General features: G+C 35.9%; 1 protein-coding gene across 15 annotated transcripts in view; it reads right to left on the bottom strand.

Annotated features, from left to right (window-relative positions):
- ZC3H7B (zinc finger CCCH-type containing 7B) overlaps positions 1-12,411 on the bottom strand; it is a 58,377-nt gene that overhangs the window by 40,289 nt on the left and 5,677 nt on the right. For 5 of the 15 annotated variants that reach the window (XM_034402890.3, XM_034402897.3, XM_034402891.3 and 2 more), the window contains exons 1-4: positions 7,947-8,190; positions 3,287-3,346; positions 2,433-2,466; positions 113-310 (exon numbers count right to left, since the gene is read on the bottom strand). In XM_034402890.3, the coding sequence (XP_034258781.1) occupies positions 113-310; positions 2,433-2,466; positions 3,287-3,346; positions 7,947-8,017 (363 nt within the window). In that variant the 5' untranslated portion in view covers positions 8,018-8,190. Of the gene's footprint in view, positions 1-112; positions 311-2,432; positions 2,467-3,286; positions 3,347-7,946; positions 8,191-8,285; positions 8,535-12,411 lie in introns of those variants that run through there. The other 10 variants (XM_034402892.3, XM_087873106.1, XM_087873103.1 and 7 more) reach the window with 6 other exon arrangements.

The following is a 12,411-nucleotide window of genomic DNA, read 5'->3' as shown; positions in this document are numbered from 1 at the left end:
CATTTTATTTTATAATGATGTCACTTAGGATTGGCGTTGACAGTCCTAATTGCAGTCAGTAAGCCACAAGTACCTGTACACAGATATATGACCTAGTCAAAGGGGTACTCACCATAGCAAAGTAGCAGGCAGCTCGATTGACATGCAGTTTGCATAAAAGATCCGCAGGAATGTTCACTTCATCTGAAGCTGCATATTCAGACACATTCAATCCTTCAACATACTGCACCAGTGACAATTTATAATCCTTCTCTCTGAATAAATCATTGCCCTCTGCAAGTAAGTTTTGCACCAATTTTTGTAAAAAAGCCTATAGGGAAGAATGTGAAGAGGAGGATTCAAAACTTAATAATTACTTTCAAGCCTTTCACTTATGGTTCCCTCCACAACATTTTAAAGTATTATTCTTTGCAGTAATGACTCAAAAGTACTAAATAATCAATTGTACTACTATAGTCTGTTTCAGACCTACCTATTCTTTGTAACATGATGCTTTTATTACACAATAGAGACCAGATGTAACAAATCCAGAGTTTTTAGTATGGCACAATAGTGCTATTAAAATCATTTTGTAAATCATTTGAATCCCGAGTTATGAATAGACAGAAATCATCTTTGGTTGTTCAAAAAGCCTCTGGCACAGCAGTTGAAAACTAGTGGATGTACATGTCATTTAAACCTCAGGGTCATTAGGAAAGTGGGTTCCTCTAACAAACAAATTTCTGACTTAAAAACTGAGTACTTTGCTTGACTGACTGAAGCACCAAGCAGTCTCCATACTGTAGATACTGGATTTCAATTATTCTTCACATTTTATAAAATGATGACAGTGCTCAAGAGAAAGAAGAAAAACAAGGAAGGGGGAGTAATACGTAGAGTCGGCCTAACAACATCCAAACAGAAAGCTCAGGTGAAACCATCCTCTCTGCATTGAGCATTCAGCTTCTAACATATACTGAAACCCAATGTTTTCTTCAACCAATAGTAACTTGTTTGCTTTAGTTGATTGATCTGATTTTTCAAAATACTGGGTGTTTGATAGTTGTCTTATTTTCTTTATATAGTAGTCTAACCCAGTGGCCCCCAATCTTTTGAGCACCAGGGACCAGTTCCGTGGAGAGAGGTTTTTCCATGGACTGAAGGGGAGTTGTTTCATGTGCTGCCTGAATCCCGCCAATGGGGCTTCACTTGTTTGCACAGCCCAGTTTTGGCATGCTGCAGACCAGTGGTGGTCCATGACTGGGGGTTGAAGACTCCCGATTCTACCCTAATCCTACAACCATTTGAAGTTACAATGGTGTTGAACAAATGGTGGTTATGACAAGTCCTTGGAACTCCAGCTATCTTAGCATCCCTTCATCCCACATTGCAATCTGGGTATTTGGCAATCAGCTTGCACTTACCACCATGTTTACAACCACTGTCATGTGTGACCTTCCCTGCTGGATTGCTATCTTTGATGTGTAGCTCAGGGATGAATCAAGCAGAAAATCTAATCAAGGGGCCAGCAGTGGCAGGGCAAGCTACTGTATATAAGCAGGGAACAAACCTGACACTCACTGGCACTGATGTTACTGCAAGCAAACAACTAAGATCAAACAACACCAAAGATTCCACATTAAAATCATCTTCATTCTGATCTTTTTCATTTCAGGATGGGCACAAAAATTGTAACATTCTAAATTGCTGACTTTGAATAGGAAGATCCAAAGCTTTCTTTTCTATTTTTCCTACTGGGAAGAATGAAAAAAAATCCTTGTCAGGAAAGTCAACAATTCTCAGTTTAACTAAACCAGAAGATCCAGTCCAGTTAAGAATAACTTAACCCAAACAGCAGGAAATTCTTAGTGTCTGCCTCTGTATTTTGATGCTTCTTCCTGAGAAGTCTATACTCTCTTTTCTCTGCTGTATTTCCAAAAATGCATAAACTTTTCTTCAGCAGGGCCATCTCATTACTGATCCTACACTTTATACATGCTTCACTACTGTGTATGCTTTTCTTCTGCGGTTAAGATTGTTGTGTTTAACAGTATATTTTAGTTCATTGTCAGTTCTGTAGTTGTAATAATGAGTAAACCTGAGTAAAATATTTATAATAAATAAATATAATTATAATAAATAAAATATACAAACATGGTCTCCTGTAAGAATGAAGTGCAAGGCCTGTTTGGAGATCATTTTTATGATAATCAAAAGCAGTAAAAATGTTATGGTATAAATAAATACAATTTTCCTTAGTGAAATTCTGCTGTAGCTCCAGATAGAGCTGAGAATGATTGCTGATTTTTCCACATAAAACTATGCTCACCTAACCACTCTAGAAAACTATTAATATTCTTCTGTTCCCCAATATTACCTACGACAATAGGTTAAGCTGTATTTACATAATACCATTAAATACTTTAAAATAAGAATTGAAATCTTAAAGTTACCTCATAATCTTCTTGGCTTAATGGTAATGTAGACCTAGAATGAAGAATGAATGAACTGTTATGAAAGAATAAAACAGTCATGAAATGTGTACATCAATCTAACACGCATAAAGACATGTATATTACATGTATAATTTAATCATGGATAGGAAATTTCCACAGTAAAATAGATACCCCCGTTTTCCAGAAGGACAGTATTATTAGGTACCAACATTATAGGATGACTGATACATTGTTTATCAAGAACTTTGAGCAATTTTAATGAAAAAAAATTCAGTAAACTCTTCACAAATGGAAGAAGAAAAATTTGTGGTTAGTATCCATGGCCCACATGGGTAGGAATGTTTGTAAGTATGACAAAGTTCAACTCCTCTGTACTGGAAAATTATAGTCATGTAAAGCTGAAGGCAACAAAAACTGAATATAAGCCTCAAACTCTCAATTTATCTGATAACGTTCCTATAAAGCCAATCAATAGAATAAATCAGCTGAAGAACATCACCTCAAAGTTACAGACTGAATTAACAAAAGAAAAAGATAAATAGAAATCTAAAAATTTATATTCCTCCTTGGTCTCAGAAGTTTTCCTTTACAAGTATGTTAATTGAAATACATTGATGGAAGTCTAATATTTCTAGGTTTCAAACTCCACCAGTGTAATATGTTTAAATTAGGTCACATAGTTCCAACAAGTAACTTCTTGGCCATTGCCATATTTTTACACTGATGCAACCATAATAGAATTGTGATTTGATTCTTGTTTGGATGTTTGGTGATATATTGAGCGAAGTAGAATTTTATATTACAAATAAATGAAAACAGAAACATCACCACTACCAAATATGATTACTTACTGGATGAACTGAAGACCTTTCTCTATCTCTTCTTTTCTTTTTTGTCTTTCCATTGCATCACTGCAATAGTAAAAAGGAATATTTAAATTTTTTACAGTTGTACAAATCTATTCAGTTCAAATTTTAACATGGACATAGCACTATTAAATTTCTTTCCCAAATATGTTAGTATTTAGTATTTTCTTTCCATCCTCAAGTAAAGAAATAAAAATATAAGCACTTAGCAATATATTATCCGCAAATGTGAGTAAATAAATTCCAACAACTTCCCTTCCTAAAAATACAGAAAAAGAGAAAGCTTATTTCATGATGCTTACTTCATTATGCTTCTCGAAAGTATCTACAACATTTCTAAGGAGAGCAAAGGAATAGGAAGAAAAAAATTCAAGATCTTTTAACCTTTCTCAACAGAAATCTTTGGAATTATTCTAAAGACTATATGACTCTAAGAGAAAATTACATGTAGGATAAATTTTAAAATAATTGTAATTATGATTAAGGAAGTATAAAATCTATTGGTGAATAGACTACAGGTAGTCCTCCACTTACGACCACAATTTTGTCCCAAATTTCTCTTGCTAAGCAAGACAGTTATTAAGAAAATTTTGCCCCATTTAATGGGCTTTCTTCCCATAATTGTTAAGTGAATCACTGCAATTGTTTGGTTAGTAACATGGTTGTTAAGTGAATCTAGTTTCTCCACTGACTTTGTTGTCAGAAGGTCGCAAATAGAACAGAACAAAACAAAACTCCGGTTGGAAGGGATCTTGGAGGTTTTTTAGTCCAATCCCCAGCTCAGGCAAGAAACCCTATACTATTTGAGACATACACAGTTGTCCAATCTCTTCTTAAAAACTTCCAGTGTTAGAGCAATTTCTGGAGGCAAGTTGTTCCATTGATTAATTTTTCTGATTGTCAGAAAATTTCTCCTAGGTTGCTTCTCTCCTTCATTAGCTTCCATCCATTGCATCTTGTCTTGCCCTCAGGTGCTTTCGAGAAGAGTTTGACTCCTTCTTCTTTGTGGCAACACCTGAGATATTGGAACACAGCTATTATGCCACCCCTCCTCCTCTTCATTAAACTAGACATACCCAATTTCAGCAACCATTCATTATGTTTTACCCTCCAGTCCAAATCATCTTTGTTGCTCTTATCTACACTCTTTCTAGAGTCTCAACATCTTTTTATAGCATGGTGAACAAAACTAAATGCAGCATTCCATGTGTAATCTTACCAAGGCATTATAAAGTGGTATTAACACTTTACGTGATTCTATCCCTGTGTAAATGTGAGGACCCGGTTTGTGGGGGCAATAAGCTGACTTTGTATAAAATATACAAAAGTATGAAGGCTATTGCTTAACGCATTGTAAGCCGCCCTGAGTCTCCGGAGAAGGGCAGCATATAAAAATAAATAAAAATAAAAATAAAAATAAAAATAAAAATAAATGCAGCCTAGAACTGTGTTGGCTTTTTTAGCAGCTGCAGCACACTGCTGGCTCATATTTACCTATTTTTTGCTCCATAAGACATATTTTTTTGTCTTCCGAAAGTGGGTGGAAATGTCTGTGTGTCTTATGGAGTGAATATTGCCGAAGCCCTGCCCACCTGCAGGCCCCCACCCTTTGCACAGGACTTTTGCGGAGGCTGAAAATGGGACATGTGGAGGCCAAAAATGGGTCGCGGGGAGGCTGAAAACGGGAGTGCATCTTATGGTGAAGTGTGTCTTATGGAACGACAAACACAGTAAGTGATTGTCCACTAGGACTCCAAGATCCCTCACACAGTTACTACTATTGAGCCAGGTACCTTCTATACTGTACCTGTGCATTTGGTTTTCCTTGTCTAAAGGTAAAACCTTAGTTTTCCTACCATTGAATTTTATTTTGTTGGATAGGGCCCAATATACAAGTCTTTTGAGATCCTTCTGGATCTTGAGCTATTCTATCTTCTGGAGTATTGGCTATTCCTGCCAACTTGGTGGTGTCTGCAAATTTGATGAGTTCCCCATTTTTCCCCTCATCCAAATCATTGATGAAGATGTTGAAGGCCACAGAGCCTTGGGGTACCCCACTACATTGATAGCAATCAACAGAACTGTGCATTGTACAGGTTTACAGCTAGTTCTCAACTTACAAATATTATTTTAGTGACTGTTTGAAGTTAGGACACTGAAAAAAGTGACTTATGACAGGCTTTCACACTTAAAACTGTTGCAGCATCCCCAGGTTATATAAACAAAATTTAGACACTTGGCAACTGGGCATGTACAGTATTTATGATGGTTGCAGTGTCCTGGGGTCATGTGATCACCTTTTGTGGCCTTCTGAAAAGCAAAGTCAATGCCAGATTCATTTAATAATCATGTTACTAACTTAACAACTGTAGTGATTCACTTAATAGCTGTGGCAAGAAAGATTGTGAAATAGGACAAAACTCACTTAATAAGCATCTTACTTAGCAATGGAAATTTTGGGCTTAATTGTGGTTTAAGTTGAGGACTTAAGTCTATTACTATTACAGTACAATACAATAGTACAGTCTATTGCTGAAATTTTAAAAAGGAAGGTTATATCTTTGATACACCCAAACTGGTCTTTAATGATATAGTCCATTAATTAAAGTTATGTACTTGAAAAATATTGTCAATGTTGTTTTAAAAAAATATTTAAAATCCTACTCAGAATGGTACCTTTCTACATGGTACCTTATAAATAAAATATTTGTGTGGGTGTATAAGTTGTATAATAAAATTGTATAAAGTAAAATTTTATGGTGCCACAAGGAGCAGAAAAATAAGAGGAAAAATATGAACATTTTTCAGAAGAAAAATAAAAATATACTACAGAACTACCAGCTGAGGTTCTGATACTTCAAATTACAAATAGGAAAATCTATTCTTAATTAGCCTTAGCGGCACTATAAAGTCTGAATGTTTCAAATGCTCAGTCTTAAGTGCAGGTTTGAGATCCTTATATAGCATCTAATTCAGAGCACAGAACCAAACTGTGCATTTGTACCATCCCTTCCTGTTCACCTTAATATTTTCTAACTATTATGTAAAAATGTTCTAATTTTGCCATAATATCCTTACCTGTATTCAGCTTAAAACTGTTATTAACTGCTTAAATTAAATGCAAACTATAATTGCCTTTATTACACCCCATATGCTTTTCCACCTTTCCTGAATGCTTGTTTGCAGCTTTAATGTAAGACTTTTCGACCAAAGGCCTATTTACCTTTTTTATAAGATACTTACACTTTTCAATTACACTTTTTAAAATCTGAAATTTACCAATCTGAAATTTAAAAAGCACTAGCTAAGAACAGTATTATTTATATAATATACAATAACTTTGGGTACTATATTCATTAATTCAACAGTTATAATTTTTGCAAATTATATTTATATTCTTTCTTTGCATGCACATATATATCACAGAGATGGGGGGAAATCAGGTTGAAAACCCTGAAAACTGTATGTATGGATGATTACTTGTTGCCCAATTCCTTTTTTTTAGCAATTTTGCCATTCTAAGAAACTTAATTGCACATTAGAAAGATTAGAGGAGGTTTTTTTTTTTCAAATTTGGAGATTCCCAAACTCCTAACAACAAACAATGCTAAGCCACATATGATTTACAAGTCACAAATCACCTACCCCTCCAATATATTAAGGATCATACAGATGGTTAGCACTGTTTTAAAAAGTTGTGTAAAGTAGTGTAACTTTATTCAAACATTTTTGACAAAATATGACAAACTTTCACAATTTAGGTGAAGTTTACTTAAAATGAGCAAAAGACAGATTAAAAACAGAATAATGTAGAAATATCCCAAACACTAGCCATACACTACTACAGTATATCCCACCAACCTGGAAGTTATAATGTCTAATTTACTTGTTCCTGGCACTCCCCTACTTTCCCCTAGTCATGCAGAATAAAATGCTGCATTCTCAGTAGCAATTTAAACATATTTGCCATTCTCCTACTATGCATTCTCCATGCTAGTAACATAACTGGCTTAACCTATTAAATTAATGCAACAGGCACACGACATTTATGCATGAATGGTAGTTTGTTATATTAACAAATATTAGTAAGCCTTTGGTATTCAGATTATAGCTCAATATGCACTTATGCACAGTAACTATTTTTCATTTTATCCTGCTTGGCTTTTTCAAACCGTTGTCCTTACTTTGCCCTCATTAAAAAACACTATTTTCAATTCAAATTCCGCTGGAATAAAACCGTCCTACCCCTATTAATCCAAGGCCTCCAAGCCGCGGCCTCGCTTAGTAAAGCGATCCGGCATTAGATACATCTCTATGGCGGAAGTACACGGAAAAAACCCACAGTATTATTTACAGGCACTCTCCCAAACTCATAGCAAGCTGTCACGGTTATTTCCAAGCTAAAATAGCCCCACGGCGCAGAAAGACGTTTGTAACATATACAAAAAGATTTATACACTACACAGGAAACCATTTCCATGCTGTTACACTGGTAACTTTGGTAAGTCAGGCTACAAAACCCCAGATCCAGCAGAACTCAGAGCTATCTTTAAGCAGGACCCACTCATACGCGTCGGCAGTTTTTCTTTCACCGCGATTGCATATAATGAATGTTTTTAGTAAAAAAACCGGCAAGGCAGCTTACAATCCGCTGGCCCCATCGGAAAGAAATAGTAGGAAGTCCCGATCGTTCCAAAAGGGCTCGGGGTCCGCCATTCACTCCCAAACTCCTGCCAGCCCTCCGATACCCCATCTCGTTCGGGGGAAATCGCCTTTACCAATTTGCTCCCAGCTGTGTTTTTAAAGGAAGACCGAGACTTTTTGATTGGGGAGGAATTGGCTGCATCTGCAATTACGATGTTTGTCACTGTTCTGCGAATCTATGTAATATTGCTGGGGGGGGGGATTTCTCACATCTTTCTCCCTCCACCTTTTTTTTTTCTTTCTTTCCTTAACAGACAAAAAAAAAAATTAACCTACTCACCCCTTCTGCTTGGAAATTTTCACTATGGTTACTTGCCTTGATAAATGGTGTGGTAGTACTAGAGATATTGTTATAAATAATTAGTCACTATTACTTCATTGCAGAAGGCAGAATTCTGATCCTAGAGCAGCTTCTGCTGCCGCCCCTGCTGTTCCCTCCATGTGCCTCTTCGTCTTTTTTACTTTCATTTCCAGGTCTCCCTAACACAGCCTTACCAGCCAGGCAAAATGCTTCCTTGGGATCCCTCCAGGTCCTAACGACCACCTGTTTCCCACCATAGGTACTCGATATACATATACACACACAAACACACACACAATGTAGCACAGTATTTTTTTTTAAATGGTAAAGCCTCCTTCAAATTGAACTCAACTCCAGCAACCAGTTAATAAATCTGCTACTGTACTTATGCCCAGACTTTTGAAATATCACACTTAAAACATAGGAAATGAAAATACTTGAAATTTTACCTATGTAATGCTGTATTTGCAAATAAAACCAGAGAAGATATATAAGGGGGGGGGGGAGTGGGAGATACAGATCATTGGAATCAACTAATTAATTCAGTGAGATTTTTCTATAAACCAGCCTGCAATTCTATGCTACTTACTTTCAGGCATATACATTGGGAAGATTTATTTTTTAATTTCAGATGCAGCTTTTCAAGACAAGAGCCTCTCAAGCTGGCAGACACCAATTTTCTAATACTGTAGAAAGTCAGTACCCACCCTCCTGGAAGAATGAAATATTTTGAAGATATTTAAAAAGGCAGAATATTATATCTCCCTAAAGGGAGAAATGGAGAAACATGTTTTTTTAGAGAGAAAACAACCCCCATTTTAGACAGAAAACAACCCCCATTTTCCTTAAGAGCCCACAGCAGATTTCAGCTTAAGCGATAAAGAGGTTATTGAAAAAGGAAGACAAGTATCTAGATAGCTCTATTCATAGGCAAAACAAATACTGCAGGCAGAAATCCATTCAAGACAGGATAGTTTGAAACTCCCTCCCTAATCAAAGTCTGATTAGGCCTTATTCAAGATACAAACCAGGACAAAGCCATTAAGCCACAATAGGAATTGCCCAATACCCTTTCAGAACACAAGCCCCTTCATTGCATCATCTCAGAGCAGTCCAAATTTTAACCAAACCTGGGAGTTCAAACATCTAGGATTTGCATTTCCTTTTTCCTATAGAGCCAGCTATGACCCCTACATAACCCCTACATGACCTCATAGGAATCTGATAACAGCCAATGGAATACATGTTTTTGCAGAGGAACAGGAAGCTCAAATGCAAAGCCCAGAGAAGCTATAAAAAACCCCCCACTCAACTCCATTTTGTCAGCTGCCCAGAACCACAAACCCATGTGGTTCTGCTTCATCAATAAATCACCTTTCCAATCAGCCTCCATGTTTCCATTGTCTTTCTCCTGGCTTGTAACTGAACCAGATGGATATGTCTTCCCACAATACTATCATATAGATTGCATTTTGCAATAAAAGATTGCAATACAATGTTCTGTCAATTATAGGGGAAAGGTGACTTAAATGAAGTGTAAAGTGATCCGAATTGAAGCTGGAGTTTGAACTAATCAAAGTAAATCCTGGGGTTATAGTGGGTAGTATACTGAAGACTTTGACTCAGTGTCTGGCAACTAGGAAAAAAAGTAAGTTCCATGCTAGAGATGAATAGCAGGATAGGAAATGAAGATGCTGTCATTATATCATCCATAGTAGGGGTGGGTTTCAAAACCTGTTGCTACCAGTTCACTCGTGGGCAGGTGTGATGCTTCTGCACCTGCACAGAAGCGTCCGGGTGGGTGGGTGGAACCTCCCGCCACCGCCGCTACCGGTTCGCCAGACCCGGGGCGAACTGGTAGCAACCCACCACTGATCCATATTACATCTGCATCTGAAGTACAGTTTATATCACCATCTTTGGAAAGGATAACAGAGTAAGAAGGGTCAGAAGAACATAAATGAATGATCAGAAGGCTAAGCCTTTTCCTGCAAGAAAATATCAGGATGCTTAGGGCTCTTTATCTTGAAAAATTTATGACAATGGACATGAATTGTTTAAAATAATACATAGCCTGGGAAAATGGACAAGAAGTTTTTCTCCCTTACTCAAAATACTAAGACTACCCAGTGAAGGTAATTGAAAGGAGATTTTGTGTAGATAAAAGAAGCAGTTCTTCACATACTATATAATTAACCTGTGGAATTAATTACAAAAAATATAGTGATGTGGCTACTAATTTGGATAGCTTTAAAAGAGGAATGGGTATATTTATGGAGGTCAAATCTATCCAAGGCCATTAATCTTGAAAATTATGTGAGTAGGAAAAATATAATTCCATACACTTATAGGGGAACAATGACAGAAAAATTATGGCTGTTTCCTGCCTGTGAGTACCGTAGTAGGAACTGGTTCACCATTGTGAAAAACAAAATGTTTTCGGGTCTGTTATGTTCTTAAATTCCTCAAAAGGCCATTTTTGTGTAATGATGGTTTGTGGCTATCTCTTTTACATAAGATAAAATAAGTAGCAGGCTTGTGGCTAAAATTAAAATCAAGATGTGATAATTGATAGTTCAGTTGTGTATTTCAAAAAAGCTAAAATCTGCAATGCTGATCTTGTTGAATTCAGAAAACATTTTTGAATATGGAGCAGTGGATTTTTTAAAAATTAGATTTCTTCCTTTTTTTATTTGAAAAAATGAAGCTTTAAATGAAGCTACCCACTCCTTTTGAAATGGCTAATAGGTTAACTCAGCCTTCCATCCTTCTAAGGTCGGTAAAATGAGGACCCGGATTGTTGGGGGCAATATGCTGACTCTGTAACCCACTTAGAGAGGACTTCAAAGCATTATGAAGCAGTATATGGTGGTCCTGTGGTCTTGCGGAATTCATCAAGGATGTTCTTTCTCTCCTACTTTTGATATTGGAGATATTGCCTTAACTATTGGCTTGCAAAACATTCTTACACTAATTACTGTGAGCTGTTATTATATGTCAATAATGATTGAAAATTACATGCATATACCAAACAGTTTTATATTTGTTAATTTATCAGGTTATTCAGTTAGTCAGAGTAAGATTGTTATATTTCTTTTGGGTTCTAATGTATGAATATTTATAAAATGTGGGATTTTACTTGTTGAATTTTTCAGATAATATTAATACTGTAATATTGTTATTATTACTGTTCTTATTTTAATAAAATTAAGTAATTCTTCCAAGGAAACATTTTTATGGCCGTAAATGTATTCTACTTTCCTTCTCAAATAAAAATGGACTTAAATAATTATTAAAATTCCGTTGAATTTATGGGACAAAATAACATTAGCATAAGATTTATAAATTTATTTAGCATGTTTCTATGTTAAAATTATTATTTTAAGCAATAAAGCATTAAGAAATTTTCTTTTCTTTTTTGAATCAAGTTTTATTGATTCCCCCCCCCCCCACATTCACCCGCATATTTTATGAACAGAGTATTGGCCATATCATATCTTATACAACTTATCATATCCAAATACATTTTACTTAGTAACAATTTCTGCCAAAATCTTCTTTTTCCATGTTTTTTACTCATATCTTAATATTTCTATGCTTATTTATATATATACATCTTCATTCTCCCTCAAGTTCTAATTTCTCTATTTTTACTCATATTTATTCTCTTTTATTTTTTAATAATTCATTCTTTATCCTAATACATTTACACATGTTCAGGGTTGCCTTTCTTCCATTTCATCTTTTTTATTGTACAGCAATCTTTCTTCTCATTCTCTTCCATCTCCCTCCTTTCTTTTATCCTTCCTACTACTTTCTTCTTTCTTCCTCTCCTACTCCTTCTCTACTTCCCTTTCCTTTCTCCCCCTCCTCCTCTCTTTCTCCTTATCTAACCTTCTCTCTTACTCATATTTCCCCTCCCTACCTTCCTCCCCTTTTCCCTTTCTTCCATTCCTCTCTCTCCTTCTCCCTTTCTTCCCTCCCTCTACTCCTCCTTTCATCTCTCTCTATTGTTTTATTCATTTTCAATTTACTATTTTCCACTATGGTGTCCAGGCAACTCCGACTTTTCCTCCATTTATTAAATATATTTCTCAAAATTTCT

Source organism: Pantherophis guttatus, chromosome 7, assembly GCF_059756535.1.
Source record: "Pantherophis guttatus breed Tessera chromosome 7, ASM5975653v1, whole genome shotgun sequence".
NCBI classification, from domain to species: Eukaryota; Metazoa; Chordata; class Lepidosauria; order Squamata; family Colubridae; genus Pantherophis; species Pantherophis guttatus.
The sequence above is the reverse complement of the archived record's forward strand: the minus strand, read 5'-3'. Positions and strand labels throughout refer to the sequence as shown.